At 43.8% G+C, this 21,949-nt stretch overlaps 1 protein-coding gene across 2 annotated transcripts in view; it reads left to right on the forward strand.

Moving 5' to 3' along the window:
* LOC124802950 (centromere/kinetochore protein zw10 homolog) overlaps positions 1–21,949 on the forward strand; it is a 209,946-nt gene that overhangs the window by 20,640 nt on the left and 167,357 nt on the right. For both annotated transcript variants that reach the window (XM_047264039.1, XM_047264040.1), the window contains exon 3: positions 5,656–6,466. In XM_047264039.1, the coding sequence (XP_047119995.1) occupies positions 5,656–6,466 (811 nt within the window). The remainder of the gene's footprint in view (positions 1–5,655; positions 6,467–21,949) is intronic.

Here is a 21,949-nt window from a genome sequence, read left to right on the forward strand (position 1 = left end):
CTGGGCACTATGCTGAAGCCTCTGCATTGGAGAATTACCCCCCAGCCTTTCTCACTCTCAAATGGCGGCTGGAAGGGAATGTCCTCTTGTTCACTACACACCGCAGTGAATCCTGTAACACCCCATTTACAGAGTGGGGACTCCTCATTGTCCTTGCACATTGCCCCGACACAGCTCCTGGGCCAGATCATATCCACAGTCAGATGATTAAACATCTCTCATTTGACTACAAGCGATATCTCCTCATCATATTCAACCGGATCTGGTACAATGGCGTCTTTCCATGGCAATGGCGAGAGAGCACCATCATTCCGGTGCTCAAACCCTGTAAAAACTCGCTTGATGTGGATAGCTATCAGCCTCACCAATGTTCTTCGTAAGCTGCTGGAACGGATGGTGTGTCGGCTGCTGGGTTGGACCCTGAAGTCACATGGCCTACTGGCTCCATGTCAGGGCGGCTTCCACCAGGGTCACTCTATCACAGATAATCTTGTATCCCTCACGTCTGCCATCCACACAGCCTTTTCCACATGCCAACCTAGTTGCCGTCTTTTCTGATCTACGAAAAGCGTATGACACGACCTGGTGTCATCATATCCTTGTCACACTATGCGAGTGGGGTCTCCAAGGCTCGCTCCCAATTTTTATCCAAAGATTCCTGTCACTTCGTACTTTCTGTGTCCAAGTTGGTGCCTCCCATAGTTCCCCCATATCCAGGAGAATGGGGCCTTGCAGGGCTCTGTATTGAGTGTCTCTCTATTTTTAGTGGCCATTAATGGTCTAGCAGCATCTGTAGGGCCATCCATCTCACCTTCTCTGTATGCAGATGACTTCCGCATTTCGTACTGCTCCACCAGTACTGGTGTTGCTGAGGCCATCCACAAGGCGCAGTCATGGGCTCTAGCCTACAGTTTCCAGTTTTCGGCCGCAAAGTCTTGTGTTATGCACTTCTGTCAGCGTCATACCGTTCATCCAGAACCAGAACTTTACCTTAATGACGATCCACTCACTGTAGTGGAGACATATCAATTCTTAGGACTGGTTTTCTATGCCTGATTGACTTGGCTTACTCTCCTTTGTCAGCTGAAGCGGAAGTGCTGGCAGTACCTCAGTGCCCTCTGCTGCCTGAGCAGCACAAACTGGGGTGCAGATCGCTCTATGACGCTGCAGTTCTACAGAGCCCTTTTCCGATCCTGACTTTACTATGGGAGTGCACCACTGTGGCATTCACCCAGCGACAGGAGCTTTTAGGGTGAGTCTGGTGACCAGCGTCCTTTTGGAGGCCAGGCAAGGCCCTTCCTTGCATTTTAAGCATGCACAACTGCTAGCCAGTTATATTGCACACATTCGTAGTTCTCCTGCGCAACCGAATCACCGTCTCATTTTCCCTACCACGGCAGTTCATGTCCCGCATTGGCAGCCTAGATCAGGGCTTCCAATTGCAGTTCGTGTCTGATCCCTTCTTTCTGAACTGGAGTCCTTGCCTTTACCGCCTATATTCGAGGTCCATTCGTGTACACCTCCATGGTGTACACCTAGGCCGCTGCTTTGCCCGGACCTTTCATATGACCCTAAGGACTCAGTTAACCCTGTGGCTCTCCGCTGCCACTTCCTCTTCATACTTGACATCTACAGAGGCCGTGAAGTGGTTTACACCAATGGCTCGATGGCTGACAGTCATGTCGGCTTCGCGTATGTCCATGGAGGACATATTGAACAGCATTACTTGCCCGATGGCTGCAGTGTTTTCATTGCCAAGCCGGTGGCTGTATCTCGTGCTCTTGAGCACATACATTCATGCCCTGTGGAGTCGTTTCTTCTGTGCACAGACTCCTTGAGCAGCCTACAAGCTATTGACTAGTGCTACCCTCGTCATCCTTTGGTAGCGACCATCCAGGAGTCCATCCATGCCCTGGAACGGTCTGGTTGGTCAGTGGTGTTTGGACCCCAAGTCACTTCAGAATCCCAGGCAATGAACTTGCTGACAAGCTGGCCAAACAGGCTATGCGGAAACTGCCTATGGAAATCGGTTTCTCTGCAACTGACCCGTGTTCAGTACTGTGCCACAAGGTTTTGCGGCTTTGGGAGATGAAATGGCATAACCTCAGCATGCACAACAAACTGCGTGCCATTGAGGAGACTACGAATGTGTGGCAGTCCTCCATGGGGGTCCCTCGCGGGGACCCTGTGGTTCTCTAACAGCTCCGCATTTGCCACGCTTGGGTGACACACGCCTGCGTCGTGATGACCCACCTCAGTGTCGGTGCGGCGCCCGGCTGACAGTGGCCGATATCTTGGTGAGTTGCCCTTCTTTGGCTGCCCTGCGATGGACTCCTCAGTTACTCAGTTACCAGACTTATTGCCATTAATTTTAGCTGACAACGCCTCATCAGCAAATTTAGTTTTACGATTTATACGTGATGCTGGGTTTTATCATTCTATACAAGTTTTAACGCATGTCCTTTGTCCCTTTGTGTTCTTGACTCTAATGCTTTTAGAGTGGATGTGTCGCAGAGTGGCTGGCTTTTCCTTTTTATTCTTATGGTCGGCCAGCCACCGTTATCTGGTCTCTTGTTTTTACTCCCTTCTACCTGTTTCTTGCTTCACTCTGTGGTTTACTTTTCCTGTTTTGTCCATAGTAGCATTGGTTGTCCTGCTATTCTTCTGGTTCTTCCATTCTCCTGATATTGTGCTGTACACCTCCTTTCTTTTCTTCTCTCCCTTGTGTAATTGTTTTACCGGGAACAAGGGACCGATGACCTCGCAGTTTGGTCCCCCCCCCCCCCCCCCTTTAAACCAACCAACCAACCAACCTACCTCTGTTAACCCACTGTCCCCGTATCCATCATGTAATATTTTCTCTGTCCTATCACCCCCTCCAATTCACATCTCCACGTCACCTTCAGTGTGCGCCTTCCTAATCAGCTCCAGCACCCGTGCATCACATGCCTAGCCTTTGCACCTGCCATCCCTCCCTCCCCACATTCACACCTGGCGTCTTCTCCCAGCTACTAACTACCCAAACTCAACCCCTCTCCCTGGTGTGTGTGTGTGTGTGTGTGTGTGTGTGTGTGTGTGTGTGTGTGTTGGGGGGTGGGGGGTGCATGCATTGGGGAGGACAACCATGAGACAAGACATTGTGAATAACAAAAAAAAAAAAACACATTCAATAACCATCTGAATTATCATAAAAATGAGAACAACTAACAAGTCAAGATGATGTGTTTCCAAAAGCCACATAGCTATATGGAGGCCTTTATTCACAACTACCAGTGTCACGTCAGTATAGGTGCATTTTCAGTTTCAGAATGGTTATATTTTTGTAATGTAGGTGGACAATTATAGAGTTCCAGCGTTCAGGGAGTTATTCGCGTCAAGAGTCAAATCATATTGTTGGGTTGACATAACAAAATTGAGTAAACCCAAAGGATGCTTGTTAAAAATGTTCAAAGCGTGACTGCTGAATGAGTTATGCCAGGTAACACCCTGTAGGATATATTGCAGGACTTGGTAGACATCAGCTGTATAAAACTGATGTAAGTAAAACTTAAAAATCTTGTATGATGTGCGTACATTTGCCTTATTACTAATAGTCCAATTTGGTGAAAGCAGCCCAGGAGGCTAGTAATACTCTGGAAGCTCACGGTGCCAAAGAGGCCAGAGAGACATCACTTGTCACTACGTGGCAGTATGTTCTGTGTAAGTATGTATGGCATAATTATATCCATGGTACTCAAAATTTATGATACTGTGATGAAACTTGAATGGATGATTAATGTGACTGCATCATCTACATACACAATGACACAAATTGTGTGGTATGCTGGATTTACTCAGCTACAGAAACGACCTTATATATGATAATAATGATATCTAATTCTGTATGTTACGTAATTTCGAAGTCTTGTCCATTAGGCTACAAGTGTATGTTGATTATTTTTAGGTCTGAAGATGGTCATAATTGACCAAAATTAATTACCTGATTAATAAATTTTTGTGGTTTGTGGTTTGACTTAAAATAAAATAAATGTAAGACACATGTGAAATACCACCAGATTTCAAGAACAACATGATAATTCCTATTCCAAATAGGCATTTGCTGATAGGCATGAGTCATTTACATAAGAATGGAAAAAACTGATAGAAGCCGACCTTGGGGAAGATCAGCTTGGGTTTCAGAGAAATGTAGGAATCCTTGAAGCAATTCTGACCCTATGACTTAGTTTAGAAGATAAGGAAAGGCAAATATATGTTCATTGCCTCTGTAGCTTTAATGAAAACTTTTGACAGTGCTGAATGGACTACACTCTTTCAAATTCAGTAGGTAGCAGAGATAAAATACAGGAAGCCAACTGTTATTACAACTGGTGCAGGTACCAGATTGCAGCAGTAATAGTCAAAGGACAGAAATGGAAGCAGTAGATCAGTAATTGAGAAGGGAGTGAGACTGGGTTGCAGCCGATCCGTGATGTTATTGAATGTGTCCTGTGTGCAAGCAGTAAAAGAAATTAAGGGAATTAACATTTGGGGAGGAAAAATAAAAACTTTGACGTTTTCCAATAACATTTAACTGTCAGAAATGGCAAAAGGTTTAGAACAACAGTTAATGTAATGGATAGCATCTTCAAAACAGGCTATAAGATGAACATCAACAAAAACAAAACAAGACTAATTTGAGCAGCTAAATAACTGTTGACAGTCTATGTAGAGAGGATAAAAAAATGGGAATTGGCAATAGCAAGAATAGCACTTTTAAAAGAGATGAAGTTTTTAACATCTAATGTTAATTTAAGTGTTAAAAAGTGTTTTTGAAGTTATAAACCTGCAGTGTAGCCATGTATGGATGTGAAATGTGGATGATAAGCAGTTCAGACAAGAGGAGAATAGAAGCTTGTGAAATGTGGTGCTACAGAATAATTCTGAATATTGGACAGATCGATCGAATAACTAATGAGGCAATATTTAATTGAAGTGGTGGAAAATAAATTTGTGATACAACTTGATTAAGAAGAGACTAATTGATAGAACACTCCCTAAGGCATTGAAGTACTGTCCTTTTGGTAATGTGTGGGGGCGGGGGTAAAAATTATAGAGGGAGCTTTGGGTATGAATAAAGTAAGGAAGTTCAAATCCGTATAGGTTGCCATAGTTATTTGGAGGTGGGAAGGCTTGCCCATGATAGACTACTATATAGAATTTCTTCAGATTAGTCCTTAAACTGACGACTACAACAAAAACGCAGTACATAATCTATCCAGTTTTGGCAGAGGAGAAAGCAATCACATGTTCCAGCCTCTTTTCAAAAGTGCACTGTAACTTGAGTAATACCCCTGATAAGGTTCCATGTAATGTTGTTTAAAAATGGATAACTGCTGTTGCATTCCATCTGTTGTTTGTTAAGGCAGGAACTGTGTAGTATGTAATTAATGTATTTTCCAATCTGTTGTGTTTATGTGCCGAAATAAATAACTATCCGTAGTCTCGGTAACAATTTTGTATTACTGGTACTGACATTCCAGCACTATGATTAAAAATGCTGTTTATTGTATTATAGTTGTTGTTTAAGGTGCCCTGTATGTTTAGAAAGCCAATTAACTGACTGGATGCTGCCAGATTTGTATGTAATAACTGTTGTAATTATTTTTTCCCTTTCAGCATAAATTTCAACTACAGAATTCAACTGGAGAGCTGAAAAGATTGTCAGAAATACTTCAAGAAACTAATCTTTCTCTGCAGTTTGTAACTGAACTAATAGACATAGATGTGGCACTGCAAACTTGCTGTGAACTGCAAGCAAAAGGAGAATATTTAAAAGCAGCAGAAAGATTAAGAAAACTTGAATCTTTCTTCCAAACAAGTCATGAACAAGAACTGGAGATCATAAAGGCTTTGTCAAAGGAACGAATTTTATATCTTGAGAAATTTCTGTATGATTTGCGAGAAATATGGAAGTTGTGCATAAACATAAGTGAGACAGAAGTGGAGAAGAACCGGCAGATATTGTTAAAAGTAAACATTTCTCGTTTAAATGACATAGAGCAAATGATGAAGGCCCTTGATTATCTGGAAAAACTTGAGTTTTCTTTCAAGAAATTGGCAACGCTAATACAAAAATCAATTTTGGAGCCTGTCATCTTAAATGAATGTTTTGTAGAAACATTCACTGATGAGAAACATGCAGTACTAGAAATACAGATGAAAGGTGGCTCATCCAGGCCAAACTATAAACTTGTTTTCAGAAATCTGATGGAGATCTTCTGTTTTCTAGAAAAATATTTAAATGTTGAAATAAATAAGAATTTCTTTGTCTTGAATAAACTTGGTGATATGATATGTGCAGAGTTTACTGAATACCTGATCAAAAATTCTCTCTCACATACAATACCATCTCATAGTGAAGAGTTTGCTGATTATGATAATGTCATTAAGGCTGTTGAAGAATTCCAGGAATATGTTATAAAAATAGGTAAGAGTCTTTTTAATTTAATAGACAAAATATTTATGATGAATGCTGTTTCGTCAGTACATTATATTTTGTACACATGTGGATACACAAAAATGACTGAAGATAGTAATTCTTTTGATGAAGATAATCGCTATAGTACTAGAAAATACTCTCTTCCTTGGGACTCTGGTGCTTTTATCACCCAAGAGGCACCTTACTATTGAACTGTTACTTACATTAGCTAAATTAATGGTTTAGATGCTGCTGTTTACTATTTTAATGTATGTATGATTACAGCAATATTAGCTTAACTGTACCTGGAATATAATGCTTATTATAGTGAGAAAATATGTTGTAACATTATGTTTTATCAACTTGAACTTATAATATTTCTGTATTCCATAAAACTGTTAGTTGAATATAATCTAATTGACAAGTTGTTATGATTTGTCTTGAATGAGATTTTCACTCTGCAGCGGAGTGTACGCTGATATGAAACGCCCTGGCAGATTAAAACTGTGTGCCCGACCGAGACTCGAACTCGGGACCTTTGCCTTTCGCGGGCAAGTGCTCTACCATCTGAGCTACCGAAGCACGACTCACGCCCGGTACTCACAGCTTTACTTCTGCCAGTAGAGCACTTGCCCGCGAAAGGCAAAGGTCCCGAGTTCGAGTCTCGGTCGGGCACACAGTTTTAATCTGCCAGGACGTTTTATGATTTGTCTTGATTGTGTAGTGGCCATGAGAAAATGTAACTTCTTTCTTTGGGTTGGTAATGTTTGTTTCTGTTGTAAAATCTTCACCTTTCAACACACACAATCAGTTAAACTGCTCCTTCAAATCATGGAAGCGGAATCTTTCATTAATAATTTTAATTCTTTTTCACGAATAAAGTTAACTTTTGTGAACAATTTTCAGTTTCTTTCACAAGTATATTTCATTGCACACAGTATTTAAGCTTGAAATATATTGGAATTAAATAACACATATGTCACTAAAAATTCTTATTTTCAATATATTTTATCAGAAAATCAGTTTCAGAAATCTCTTACATTTTATCATTCTTTGAACAAAGATTTTTAACTGAATATCTTGACTGTTTCAGTGGACAAGAGTGCAGTCTGCCACATAATTGGCAGGAGTGCAGTCAGTTTCAGAAGTTACAGCATTACATTCATGTGCAATATTATAATATGACATTTATGAGGAGTGATGCTTGTCACTTCTGGAGGTGGAATGATTGTAACCACTGCTGCACTACGCTGGAAAATAACAGCTTCTCATGAAACTTCAAGCTAATTTGGCAGTGGTGCAAGAAGAATTAGCAGTTTTGCATGCCGCAGTCTGCAGTAGTATTGTTAGATGTAGATCAGAAGATTGGATTACAGTCAAGCCTCCCAAATCAGCTAGAAGATTCATAGAACATTGCAGTCTGATTGCTTCAGTCTAGCTCTCACCATTAGCTTAAATACTTTTTACTTCACACACCAAAGAAAAAGGATTCAGACAACACAAGATGTTCCAAACAGTATGACAGAGTCTGATGTACGGTACATAAGGTGCAAGCTAATTGCAGGAAGGTGGCCTTATTTGTGGGTAGCACTTAAAGGAGTGGAATGTCAGAACTGGTTCAGAAGTCCTTGGGACGTGATCAACAGTTGACTAGTATTTTTAAGCCAAGTGCAGAGCTCTGTGATTTCATCTGTGATTAAGGTGCTTTGGGCAAGGGTCTTAGGAAAAATCATCATGTAATAATAGTAGAGGGTGCAGCAGAAATGCATGTAGGTAAAACAAAGTGAGTTAGTAAATTTAAATATATTGGAGAAATTATACAGCAGAACTAGAAAAATTTCAAACAAATGAAAGAGTTAATAAAATGGAATGAGCATATGGTTTGACAAACGATATCTGAAACAAGAAATCCATATCTATAAAAGCAGTACTGAATCATTCTACCACAGTGGTAAGACCAAAATGTTTATATGCTCGTGAAAGCTTAATGATGAACTGTAAGCTGGACATAATAGGTGTATATAGACAGCATCTTCAGTGTTCCCCACAGCAATAGGTCTACAGACGTCAAACCCTGGTAATGAGCTGGTCGAGGCACAGGTCCTCTGCATCCAGTCTAATGATTTGGATACAGTTCGTGAAGACACCCTGTAGTACTTCGTGTGCTATGGGCTGGACAGCCATCATGTTTCTCTTGGTCTGCAGAGGAACATCTATCATCTGGAAGATGGTCTGCTAGAAGGCTGCAATACTTGTGTGCATTCAGTGTTCCATCTTTGAAAAATGGGTCTATGAACTGATGGTTCACCATCCCACATCACACTTTGCACTCTATAGGTGCTGACATTCCACCTGACGAAGCCAATAGGGATTGTCAACAGACCAGTAGTGCGTGGTTCGGTGGTTTACTTGGCTGCGATTGGTAAATGTGGCTTCATCACTAAAGAAGGTACATGATACATTTGGGGTACCCTGTCTTAATGCCCATGCACAGAAGTTCATATGATTATAAGAATCATTTCCATACTGCTCTTGGTGGAGAGAGATGTGAAGGGATGGAACCTACAGATTAATTGTAATGGCAACAAGAAATTCAATTTCTCCCTCTTCTGCATCAGTTGTTTCCTTCTGTTATGTTGTCTAGGTGTTACATTACTATTTTCATGTAAGTGGTTGTAGAGGTTGATACATCTATTAGGATATCTAACTGCATACACCATACAACTGCATTCTTCCTACACTCTCCATACCGGTAGCATGTCAGCTTTTTCTGCATTGGTAAATCCTATCATCCAATCATAACCTACTGCTTGGACTGTCAGACACTAACTGACTAGCAAGTTGCAGCACACTCAAGAAATACACAAGCACACTGTAAGCAAACATAACAACTTTGTACCTAGTATCCACACAGGTTGAATGGCACAAACAAGTGTTGGTGTGGAAACTTTTCAAAGTATGATATCTTGTAAGTGACTCATACTACAGTCCTGTGACAAACACAGTTGACATTCTAATCTACTCTACTTTTAGTTTGTTAATGTGAATAATTATTGTTCCATTTAAAAGTGAGGTAGAATGGGATAGGAATGATGATGGAAATAGGATCACATTTGAGGAAGTGGAAAAAATGGTCAATAGCTTGCAGTGCAATAAAGCGGCTGGGGTGGATGAAATTAAGTCGGAACTCATCAAATACAGTGGAATGTCAGGTCTTAAATGGCTACACAGGATAATTGAAATGGCCTGGGAGTCGGGACAGGTTCGATCAGACTGGACAAAAGCAGTAATCACACCAATCTTTAAACATGGAAACAGAAAAGATTGTAACAACTACAGAGGTATCTCTTTAATCAGCGTTGTGGGTAAAATCTTCTCAGGTATTGTTGAAAGGAAAGTGCGAGTATTAGTTGAGGACCAATTGGATGAAAATCAGTGTGGGTTTAGGCCTCTTAGAGGCTGTCAGGACCAGATCTTTAGCTTACGGCAAATAATGGAGAAGTGTTATGAGTGGAACAGGGAATTGTATCTATGCTTTATAGATCTAGAAAAGGCATATGACCGGGTTCCTAGGAGGAAGTTATTGTCTGTTCTACAAGATTATGGAATAGGAGGCAAACTTTTGCAAGCAATTAAAGGTCTTTACATGGACAGTCAGGCAGCAGTTAGAGTTGACGGTAAATTGAGTTCATGGTTCAGAGTAGTTTCAGGGGTAAGACAAGGCTGCAACCTGTCTCCACTGTTGTTCATATTATTTATGGATCATATGTTGAAAACAATAGACTGGCTTGGTGAGATTAAGATATGTGAACACAAAATAAGCAGTCTTGCATATGCGGATGACTTAGTTGTGATGGCAGATTCGATTGAAAGTTTGCAAAGTAATATTTCAGAGCTAGATCAGAAATATAAGGACTATGGTATGAAGATTAGCATCTCCAAAACGAAAGTAATGTCAGTGGGAAAGAAATATAAACGGATTGAGTGCCAAATAGGAGGAACAAAGTTAGAACAGGTGAACGGTTTCAAGTACTTAGGATGCATACTCTCACAGGATGGCAACTTAGTGAAGGGACTGGAAGCGAGGTGTAGCAAAGCTAATGCAGTGAGCCCTCAGCTACGATCTACTCTCTTCTGCAAGAAGGAAGTCAGTACCAAGACTAAGTTATCTGTGCACCGTTCAATCTTTCGACCAACTTTGTTGTATGGGAGCGAAAGCTGGGTGGATTCAGGTTACCTTATCAACAAGGTTGAGGTTACGGATATGAAAGTAGCTAGGATGATTGCAGGTACTAGTAGATGGGAACAATGGCAGGAGGGTGTCTACAATGAGGAAATCAAAGAAAAACTGGGAATGAACTCTATAGATGTAGCAGTCAGGGCGAACAGGCTTAGATGGTGGGGTCATGTTACACGCATGGGAGAAGCAAGGTTACCCAAGAGACTCATGGATTCAGCAGTAGAGGGTAAGAGGAGTTGGGGCAGACCGAGGAGAAGGTACCTGGATTCGGTTAAGAATGATTTTGAAGTAATAGGTTTAACATCAGAAGAGGCACCAATGTTAGCACTGAATAGGGGATCATGGAGGAACTGTATAAGGGGGGCTATGCTCCAGACTGAACGCTGAAAGGCATGTTGTTGTTGTTGTGGTCTTCAGTCCTGAGACTGGTTTGATGCAGCTCTCCATGCTACTCTATCCTGTGCAAGCTTTTTCATCTCCCAGTACCTACTGCAACCTACATCCTTCTGAATCTGCTTAGTGTATTCATCTCTTGGTCTCCCTCTACGATTTTTGCCCTCCACGCTGCCCTCCAATACTAAATTGGTGATCCCTTGATGCCTCAGAACATGTCCTACCAACCGATCCCTTCTTCTGGTCAAGTTGTGCCACAAACTTCTCTTCTCCCCAATCCTATTCAATACTTCCTCATTAGTTACGCGATCTACCCATCTAATCTTCAGCATTCTTCTGTAGCACCACATTTCGAAAGCTTCTATTCTCTTCTTGTCCAAACTATTTATCGTCCATGTTTCACTTCCATACATGGCTACACTCCACACGAATACTTTCAGAAATGACTTCCTGACACTTAAATCAATACTGGATGTTAACAAATTTCTCTTCTTCAGAAACGCTTTCCTTGCCATTGCCAGCCTACATTTTATATCCTCTCTACTTCGACCATCATCAGTTATTTTGCTCCCCAAATAGCAAAACTCCTTTACTACTTTAAGTGCCTCATTTCCTAATCTAATTCCCTCAGCATCACCCGACTTAATTAGACTACATTCCATTATCCTTGTTTTGCTTTTGTTGATGTTCATCTTATATCCTCCTTTCAAGACACTGTCCATTCCATTCCACTGCTCTTCCAAGTCCTTTGCTGTCTCTGACAGGATTACAATGTCATCGGCGAACCTCAAAGTTTTTATTTCTTCTCCATGAATTTTAATACCTACTCCGAATTTTTCTTTTGTTTCCTTTACTGCTTGCTCAATATACAGATTGAACAACATCGGGGAGAGGCTACAACCCTGTCTTACTCCCTTCCCAACCACTGCTTCCCTTTCATGTCCCTCGACTCATATAACTGCCATCTGGTTTCTGTACAAATTGTAAATAGCCTTTCGCTCCCTGTATTTTATCCCTGCCACCTTTAGAATTTGAAAGAGAGTGTTCCAGTCAACATTGTCAAAAGCTTTCTCTAAGTCTACAAATGCTAGAAACGTAGGTTTGCCTTTCCTTAATCTTTCTTCTAAGATAAGTCGTAAGGTCAGTATTGCCTCACGTGTTCCAGTGTTTCTACGGAATCCAAACTGATCTTCCCCGAGGTTGGCCTCTACCAGTTTTTCCATTCGTCGGTAAAGAATTCGTGTTAGTATTTTGCAGCTGTGACTTATTAACCTGATAGTTCGGTAATTTTCACATCTGTCAACACCTGCTTTCTTTGGGATTGGAATTATTATATTCTTCTTGAAGTCTGAGGGTATTTCGCCTGTTTCATACATCTTGCTCACCAGATGGTAGAGTTTTGTCAGGACTGGCTCTCCCACGGCCGTCAGTAGTTCCAATGGAATATTGTCTACTCCGGGGGCCTTGTTTCGACTCAGGTCTTTCAGTGCTCTGTCAAACTCTTCACGCAGTATCATATCTCCCATTTCATCTTCATCTACATCCTCTTCCATTTCCATAATATTGTCCTCAAGTACATCGCCCTTGTATAGACCCTCTATATACTCCTTCCACCTTTCTGCTTTCCCTTCTTTGCTTAGAACTGGGTTTCCATCTGAGCTCTTGATATTCATACAAGTCGTTCTCTTATCTCCAAAGGTCTCTTTAATTTTCCTGTAGGCGGTATCTATCTTACCCCTAGTGAGATAGGCCTCTACATCCTTACATTTGTCCTCTAGCCATCCCTGCTTAGCCAATTTGCACTTCCTGTCGATCTTATTTTTGAGACGTTTGTATTCCTTTTTGCCTGTTTCACTTACTGCATTTTTATATTTCCTCCTTTCATCAATTAAATTCAATATTTCTTCTGTTACCCAAGGATTTCTACTAGCCCTCGTCTTTTTACCTACTTGATCCTCTGCTGCCTTCACTACTTCATCCCTCAAAGCTACCCATTCTTCTTCTACTGTATTTATTTCCCCCATTCCTGTCAATTGCTCCCTTATGCTCTCCCTGAATCTCTGTACAACCTCCGGTTCTTTTAGTTTATCCAGGTCCCATCTCCTTAAATTCCCACTTTTTTGCAGCTTCTTCAGTTTTAATCTACAGGTCATAACCAATAGATTGTGGTCAGAGTCCACATCTGCCCCTGGAAATGTCTTGCAATTTAAAACCTGGTTCCTAAATCTCTGTCTTACCATTATATAACCTATCTGATACCTTTTAGTATCTCCAGGGTTCTTCCATGTATACAACCTTCTTTCATGATTCTTAAACCAAGTGTTAGTTATGATTATGTTGTGCTCTGTGCAAAATTCTACCAGGCGGCTTCCTCTTTCATTTCTGTCCCCCAATCCATATTCACCTACTATGTTTCCTTCTCTCCCTTTTCCTACACTCGAATTCCAGTCACCCATGACTATTAAATTTTCGTCTCCCTTCACAATCTGAATAATTTCTTTTATTTCATCATACATTTCTTCAATTTCTTCGTCATCTGCAGAGCTAGTTGGCATATAAACTTGTACTACTGTAGTAGGTGTGGGCTTCGTATCTATCTTGGCCACAATAATGCGTTCACTATGCTGTTTGTAGTAGCTTACCCGTACTCCTATTTTTTTATTCGTTATTAAACCTACTCCTGCATTACCCCTATTTGATTTTGTGTTTATAACCCTGTAGTCACCTGACCAGAAGTCTTGTTCCTCCTGCCACTGAACTTCACTAATTCCCACTATATCTAACTTCAACCTATCCATTTCCCTTTTTAAATTTTCTAACCTACCTGCCCGATTAAGGGATCTGACATTCCACGCTCCGATCCGTAGAACGCCGGTTTTCTTTCTCCTGATAACGACATCCTCTTGAGTAGTCCCCGCCCGGAGATCCGAATGGGGGACTATTTTACCTCCGGAATATTTTACCCAAGAGGACGCCATCATCATGTAATCATACAGTAAAGCTGCATGCCCTCGGGAAAAATTACGGCTGTAGTTTCCCCTTGCTTTCAGCTGTTCGCAGTACCAGCACAGCGGGGCCGTTTTGGTTATTGTTACAAAGCCAGATCAGTCAATCATCCAGACTGTTGCCCTTGCAACTACTGAAAAGGCTGCTGCCCCTCTTCAGGAACCACACGTTTGTCTGGCCTCTCAACAGATACCCCTCCGTTGTGGTTGCACCTACGGTACGGCTATCTGTATCGCTGAGGCACGCAAGCCTCCCCACCAACGGCAAGGTCCATGGTTCATGGGGGGGCTGAAAGGCATAATCAGTCTTAAATGGTGGTGATGATGATGATGATGATTAAAAGTGTATGTTTGCACAAAAAATTGTAAGTATTATTACACTCTCTTTATTGGCTAACAATATGAGCCCCTGACTACCAACCCATTCTGTAAAATCCATACATCAATAACACTTTCCATTTCTGCAATACGAGGTGCGGCTAGAAAAAAACCGGACTGATGCTGGAAAAAACATTTACTTACAATTATTTACAATTTCATGTTATCTCCTTCAATGTACTCTCCTCCTCGGTCTCTACACCGCTCCATACGAATTTTCCACTGTTCATAGCAATGCTGCAGATCATTTTCGGTAAGTCCATACATTACTTCCGTCGCTTTTTCTTTTACTGCTTCAACAGTCTCAAATCTAGTTCCTTTCAAAGCTGACTTGACTTTAGGGAAAAGAAAAAAGTCACAGGGGGCCAAATCAGGTGAGTAGGGTGGATGATCTAAGATGGGAATGTTGTGTTTTGCCAAAAACGTCTTCACTGACAACGCACTGTGAGCTGGGGCATTGTCTCGGTGAAGGATCCATGACTTTTTTCTCCACAAATCGTTCCGTTTTCTCTGTACTCGCTCACGTAGGGTAGCCAGGACGCTAATGTAGTAATGCTGATTCACTGTTTGTCCCTCTGGTACCCAATCAATGTGCACAATCCCTTTGATGTAAAAAAAAAAAAAAACAACCATCATTGCCTTGAATTTCGATTTTGACATTCGTGCTTTTTTTTGTCGTGGAGAACCAGGAGTTTTCCAATGCATCGTTTGGCGTTTAGTTTCGGGATCGTAAGTAAAAAACCACGATTCATCACAAGTAATAACATTTTGTAAGAAGGTGGGATCACTTTCAATGTTTTCCAGGATGTCAGAACAAATCATTCTTCGGCGTTCCTTCTGTTCAATTGTGAGACACTTTGGAACCATTTTTGAACACGCTTTGTTCATGTTGAAACTTTCATGAAGAATCTGCCTAACACTTTCCTTATTAACTCCTGTTAACTCAGACACTGCTCTGATTGTTAAACGGCGATCTTGTCGAACAAGTTTACCGATTTTTTCAATGTTTGCATCAGTTTTTGCTGACAATGGTCTGCCAATGCGAGTGTCATCACTGGTGTCTTCGCGGCCATCTTTAAATCGTTTAAACCACTCAAACACTTGTGTTCGCAATAAACAATCATCACCGTACACTTGTTGTAACATTACAAACGTTTCACTTGCAGATTTTCCTAGTTTGAAACAAAATTTGATGTTAACACGCTGTTCTTTCTGTACACTCAACATTTTCCGACGCACAGACAAAACGTCAACTACTTAAAACAGACGCCACGGGCAGACTGAGTGCAGGAGGCAGATGAAACTCGAGCAGTAGGCGGAGCGAGAGTCACGTGACAGGCCACGCGACTTTCAGCCTTATTGCATTCGTTTTATTGTTTCACCAGTACTAGTCCGGTTTTTTTCTAGCCACACCTCGTATTTGCAGCGCAAGTTTCACTCTGTGTAATTGCAGTTAAAACAGCTACAAGTACAACAGACTACTGCAACTAGGAAAAAGCCTAGCGTATTGAGGAAAATACATTTAGTGTCTTCTATTGAAACATCAGAAGCTACATTAATAAAAAGCATGAACTTCTTTTATACATTCAGGAAAATGAAAGGATAGGTGGACTTTAAGCATATCGGAACATCATATGGAAATCACTGAGAGAGGATAGATTCATCTCGATGGCTGCAAGCTAATATCACACTACTTTAGAACTGATAGGAAGAAAGGGGGCTTGGGTATATATACAGAAGATGGTGGCCCTTCAAACTAACGAATATTGTGATTAACAGCTTTTTAAATGCTGCGCAACAATAGTGGTTCAGAATACAGACAAGCTTGTGGTATTTACAGTTGTAGGACAGCAGTAGGAAGTATCTTAAGCTTGTTAAAGCAGCTAGAAATAGTTTTAATGAGGTTATGCAGACTTGACTATGGAAAAGTTCTGGCCACTAATCAGCACAGATTTAGAGAGCATCAGTCTTGGAAAATCAGCTTGCTCTTGTCTCTCGGGATGTCCTGTGAATCATGAATGAACGGCAATAGGCATATTCAATCGCTTAGATTTCCGCAAAGTGTTTGACACTATGCCCACTGCAAACTTTGAATGAAGGTTGAGTGGCTCGAAGACTTAAGGAATAGATCCCAGTACTTTTTCGTCAATAGTGAGTGTTCATCAGAGACATGGGTGTCATCAAAAGAGTCCCAGGGAAGTGTGATAGGATTGGTCTTGTTCTCTGTTCATAAATGATATGACAAACAGGGTAAGCAGCAATCGGCAGCTATTGGCTGACGATGCTGTGGTATATGTGAAGTTGTCATTGTTTTGTGACTCTAGGAGCTTACAAGATGACTTAAGACAGAATATCTGGTTGGTGTGACAAATGGCAGCTTTCTCTAAATATAGCAAAATGTCAATTAATACAAATGAGTAGAAAAAGCTATGCTGTAACGTTCAAATACAGCATTAGCAGTGTACTGCTTGACACAGTCATATCAATTAAATATGTAGGTGTAACATTGCGAAGCAGTATGAAATCGAATGAGCACACCATGTTGATAGTAGGAAAGGCAAATACTCAGCTTCATTTTATTGGGAGTATTTTGGGAAAATGTAGCTCATATCCTGCACAGTAGCCAGTCCGTTGTGGTGAGGCCGCCATGTACCCTGTTGGTTGTAGCCCCCTGACAACACAGGGATCGCTCTACTGATGCCTGCGCCAATAACTCCCCACGTATGCCAAGGAGTAGATGCCTATCTCCCTGGGGCATCGGGACTCCCGGCAATGGCCATCCGGCCAGGTGGCCCTTGCTGTGGCTGGGTGGTGCCCGTGGGGAGGGCCCTTTGTCGGAGTAGGTGGCATCAGGGTGGATGACGCGTAATGAAGCATGGCACATCTTCTCTTGCTGGTGGCCAACCAGCAGCAGTCTCTTAAGTGTTCGAGGGCTCACTTTAATGCAAACACGTGTGACCCCAAATCGTTTCGCTCCCTGGCCACACCGTGGGAGGAACGAAAGGCTACGAATGACAGCGAGACATATGTGCCCCGGTATCTAGTCTGTACAAGAGCTGATGGGGAATCCTTTGTGTCCATGAAACCTCAGTTCTTCGTAGAGCATTTAGAGGACAAGTTTGGGGAGGTGGAAGGCTTGTCAAAAATGCGGTCTGGGTCAGTCTTGATAAAAACAGCATCCTCTGCCCAGTCATGGGCATTACTTGCTTGTAAGAAGCTAGGTGATGTTTTTGTTACTATCACTCCCCATAAAAGCTTAAATATGGTTCAGGGCATTATCTTCCGCAGGGACCTTCTTTTACGGTCCAACGACGAGCTGCACACCAACTTAGAGCGACGAGATGTCCATTTCGTCCGGCGCGTCCACTGGGGTCCGAGGGATAATCAGGTTGCCATTGGTGCCTTCATCTTGGCCTTCGAGGGTGACACAGTACCCAAGAAGGTGAAGGTGATAGTCTACTGCTGTGATGTCAAGCAATGTATCCCTTTCCCTGATGCGGTGCTTCAAGTGTTAGAAGGTTGGCCATATGTCTTCTCGCTGTGCTTCCAGCCTCATATGTCGCGATTGTGGTCAACCATCCCATCCTGACACTCCATGTACCCCGCCTCCTGTCTGTATCAACTGTGGAGAGCACCATCCCCCTAGCTCGCCAGACTGTAAGATTCTACAGAAGGAACAGAAAATAATGGAATACAAGACCCTGGACCGACTGACCTACACTGAGGCTAAATGGAAATTTGAACAACTTCATCCTGTGCGCATGACGTAATCTTATGCCGCCACTGTCACTCCTGTTACAGCTCCCTCCGTTGCACCACATACAGTCAGCTATCAGAGCCGAAGGACCACAGCTGCCCCCTTGATGGTGGGAGGGCACTTCCCTCCCTGTTGCTCTCCCACCACCTAACCTACCTCAGTGGCACCCCCCCCCCCCCCCCTCCCAACCATGGGGAACACCAGTCCCCACTTCTAAGCCGGAGAAGCATAAGTCTTCTTCGGCTTCTCTTGCTAGGAATGGATCCCTTGGGTCACTCCCTTCCCAGGTTCCTACCAGTGCCAAACCAGACACCCGCTAGGTTCTGAAGAAGCACCAGGTAGATGGTCATAGGGCTTCGCGGTCCTCTTTAGTCCCGGAGACTGAATCAGACGACCTCCCAGCAAGGGCAATCAAAGGAACAGCATGAGAAATCGAAATCGAAGACCCCTAAGACCAATGAAATTGCGGTGACACCCACTCCACCGCTACCTACAAGCTCTGTGTCTGAGGATGCAGTGGAGATTTGGCGTTCACTGAGGATCTATATCTCGCCAGTCCCTCAGACATGGTGGATTTGCTCTCGTCAGTACTCAATTGGTGGCAGCAAGTGACCCAGTGGCGTAATCTGCCTCCTTGGTCCCTTCACGCTTCTCTCGGTCATGGACAATGTCATCCTCCAGTGGAACTGCAGCGGTTTTTTCCACCATCTTGCTGAGCTCCAACAACTTCTCAGGCTTCACCCTTTCCTCTGCATTGTTCTTCAGGAAACTTGATTTCCGGCGATGTGGACCTCTGCCCTCCGTGGCTATCGAGGTTATTATAAGAACCGGGCAGCTAATGAGAGGGTATCTGGTGGCGTTTACATCTATGTCCTTCACTCTCTTTACAGCGAGTCTGGCCCTCTACAAACACCTGTAGAGGCTGTCACTGTTCGGGTGTGGATGCCTCAGGCTGTTACTGTCTGCAGTCTCTATCTTCCACCGGATGGTGATGTCCCGCAGCATGTCCTCCTGGCTGCGCTGATAGCCAAATTGCCGCCACATTTTCTGTTACTGGGCGACTTCAATGGCCATAACCCTCTGTGGGCTGGATCAGTGGCAACAGGCCGAGGCAGCATCATTGAGCAAGCATTGGCACATCTCGACCTTTCTCTTTTAAATACTGGTGCCTTCACACATTTCAGTGTGGCGCATGGCAAGTACTCAGCCATCGACCTTTCAATCTGCAGCCCTAGCCTATTACCATCTATCCAATGGAGTGTGCATGACGACTTGTGTGGTAGTGACGCCTTCCCAATTTTTCTGTCACTGCCACAGCGTCACTCTTCTGGGCGCCCCTGCAGATGGGCTGTGAATAAGGCTGACTGGCACTTGTTCACCTCCATTGCCGCTATTGAGCCTCTTTCCAATGATACCATTGATGCAGTGTTTGACTCGGTCACCACTGGCATTGTTGCTGCCGCAGAATGTGCCATTCCCAGTTCTTCTGGGTCCCCTCGGTGGAGGACTGTGCCTTGGTGGTCGCCCGAGATCGCTGAGGCGATTAAAGATCGCAGGCAGGCACTCCAGCATCACAAGCAGCATCCCTTATTGGCACACCTCATCGCCTTTAAACGGCTCTGTGCACGAGCCCGCCACCTCATTCGACAACGCAAGCGGGAGTGCTGGGAAAGTTATGTCTCCACCATTGGCCTCCGTACCTCTCCATTGCAGGTTTGGGCCAAGATTAGGCGACTCTGTGGCTATCAGACCTCCATTAGCGTACCTGCACTTTCACTGAAAAGAGCAGTCTGTACTGACTCCGACACAATTGCAAACTGCTTAGCGGAGCATTTTGCTCAGAGTTCCGCTTCTGCGAATTGGAACGTTGGAGCCTTTCATTTCACACAAGCCACCCTGAATCGTACAATGCTCCATTCAGTGAGTGGGAATTCCAAAATGCCCTAGCCGCTTGCCCTGATACGGCTCCCGGGCCAGATCACATCCACTGTCAGGTGCTCAAACGCCTCTCGGTGGACTGCCAGTGACGCCTCTTAGACCTTTTCAACCATATCTGGGTTGAGAGTGAGTTTCCGTCGCAATGGCGGGAAAGCATTGTAATCCCCGTGTTGAAACCTGGCAAGAACCCGCTGGAGGTGGACAGCTACCGCCCCATTAGACTCACCAGTGTTCTTTGCAAGTTGCTCAAACGCATTTTGAGCCAGAGGTGGAGCTGACTACTACTTCAGTCTCGGGGCCTTCTGGCTCTGTCTCAGGGTGGGTTCCGTAAGGGCCGCTCTGCTCCCAATAATCTAGTGTGCCTGGAGTCTGTCATCCGTATGGCCTTAGCCTGCCAACAGCATCTGGTCGCCGTCTTTTTTGACATGCGGAAGGCATACGATATGACATGGCAACATCACATCCTCTCTATGCTTTATGGTTGGGGTCTTCAGGGCCTGCTCCTGATTTTCATACAGAGTTTTCTGTCGCTTTGTTCCTTCCGTGTGCAAGTTGCGGCCTCCCATAGTTCCTCCCGAGTTCATGAGACTGGGGTACCACAAGGCTCTGTCTTAAGTCCTGCCTCTTTTTAATTGCAATTATGGGCTCGCTGCGGTGGTGGGAACGTCTGTCTCAGCTTCCTTGTATGCTGACGATTTCTGCCTATACTTCAGCTCCACTGGCATTGTAGCAGCTGAACGGCAGCTGCAGGGCGCTATCCACAAGGCGCAGTCGCGGACCGCAGCACATGGCTTCCAGGTTTTGGCTTCCAAGACCTGCGTTATGCATTTCTGCTGGCGACACACTGTTCACCCTGAGCCACAGCCTTATCTTGACGGTGAACCTCTTGCTGTGGTGGGGACCCATCGGTTTTTGGGATTGCTTTTTGATACCTGGTTGACTTGGCTCCCTCATATTTGGCAGCTTAAACAGACGTGCTGGCGGCATCTTAACGCTCTTCGTTGCTTGAGTCACAGCAGCTGGGCTGCTGATTAGTCTACCCTTTTATGGCTGTAACAGGCGTTAATTCAGTCCCGTCAAGATTATGGGAGCCTGGTTTACGGTTTGGCATCACCTTCCGCATTGCAGTTGCTTGACCCCATCCTTCACAGTGGGATCCGACTCGCCACTGGAGCTTTCCGGACAAGCGCTGTCAACAGCATACTTGTGGAGGCGGGTGTCCCTCCATTGTGGTTCCGGCACCAACAATTACTGGCTGCTTACGCTACACACGTTTGTAGCTTGCCCGAGCATCCCAATTATTGTCTCTTGTTCCCTCCGTTGGTCGTCCATCTTCAGGAACGGCGGCCCTGGTCAGGGGGTACGATCGTGGTTCGCGTCAGAGCTCTTCTCTCTGGGCTTGAGGTTTTCCTTTTTCCGGGCCCCTCTGCATGTTCCCCTGTGGTGTGTGCCCCGCTCATGCCTTCGGCTCGATTTGGCACAGGGCCTGAAGGACTCAGTCCCTCCCGAGGCCCTCCGCTGCCGCTTTCTTTCAATCCTTGCCATGTTTCAAAGCTCTGACATTGTCTATACTGACAGTTCGATGGTTGCTCGTCATTTAGGTTATGCTCTTACTCTAGGGGATCATTATGAACAACACTCATTCCTGGCTGGCTGCAGTGTTTTCACTGCCGAGCTGGTCGCCATCTCTCGCGCTCTAGGGTATATCCCCTCCTGCTCAGGTGAGTCCTTCGTTAACTGTAGTGACTCCCAGAGCAGTTTATGAGCTATTGACCAGTGTT

This window comes from Schistocerca piceifrons, chromosome 6, assembly GCF_021461385.2.
Source record: "Schistocerca piceifrons isolate TAMUIC-IGC-003096 chromosome 6, iqSchPice1.1, whole genome shotgun sequence".
Lineage (NCBI taxonomy): Eukaryota > Metazoa > Arthropoda > Insecta > Orthoptera > Acrididae > Schistocerca > Schistocerca piceifrons.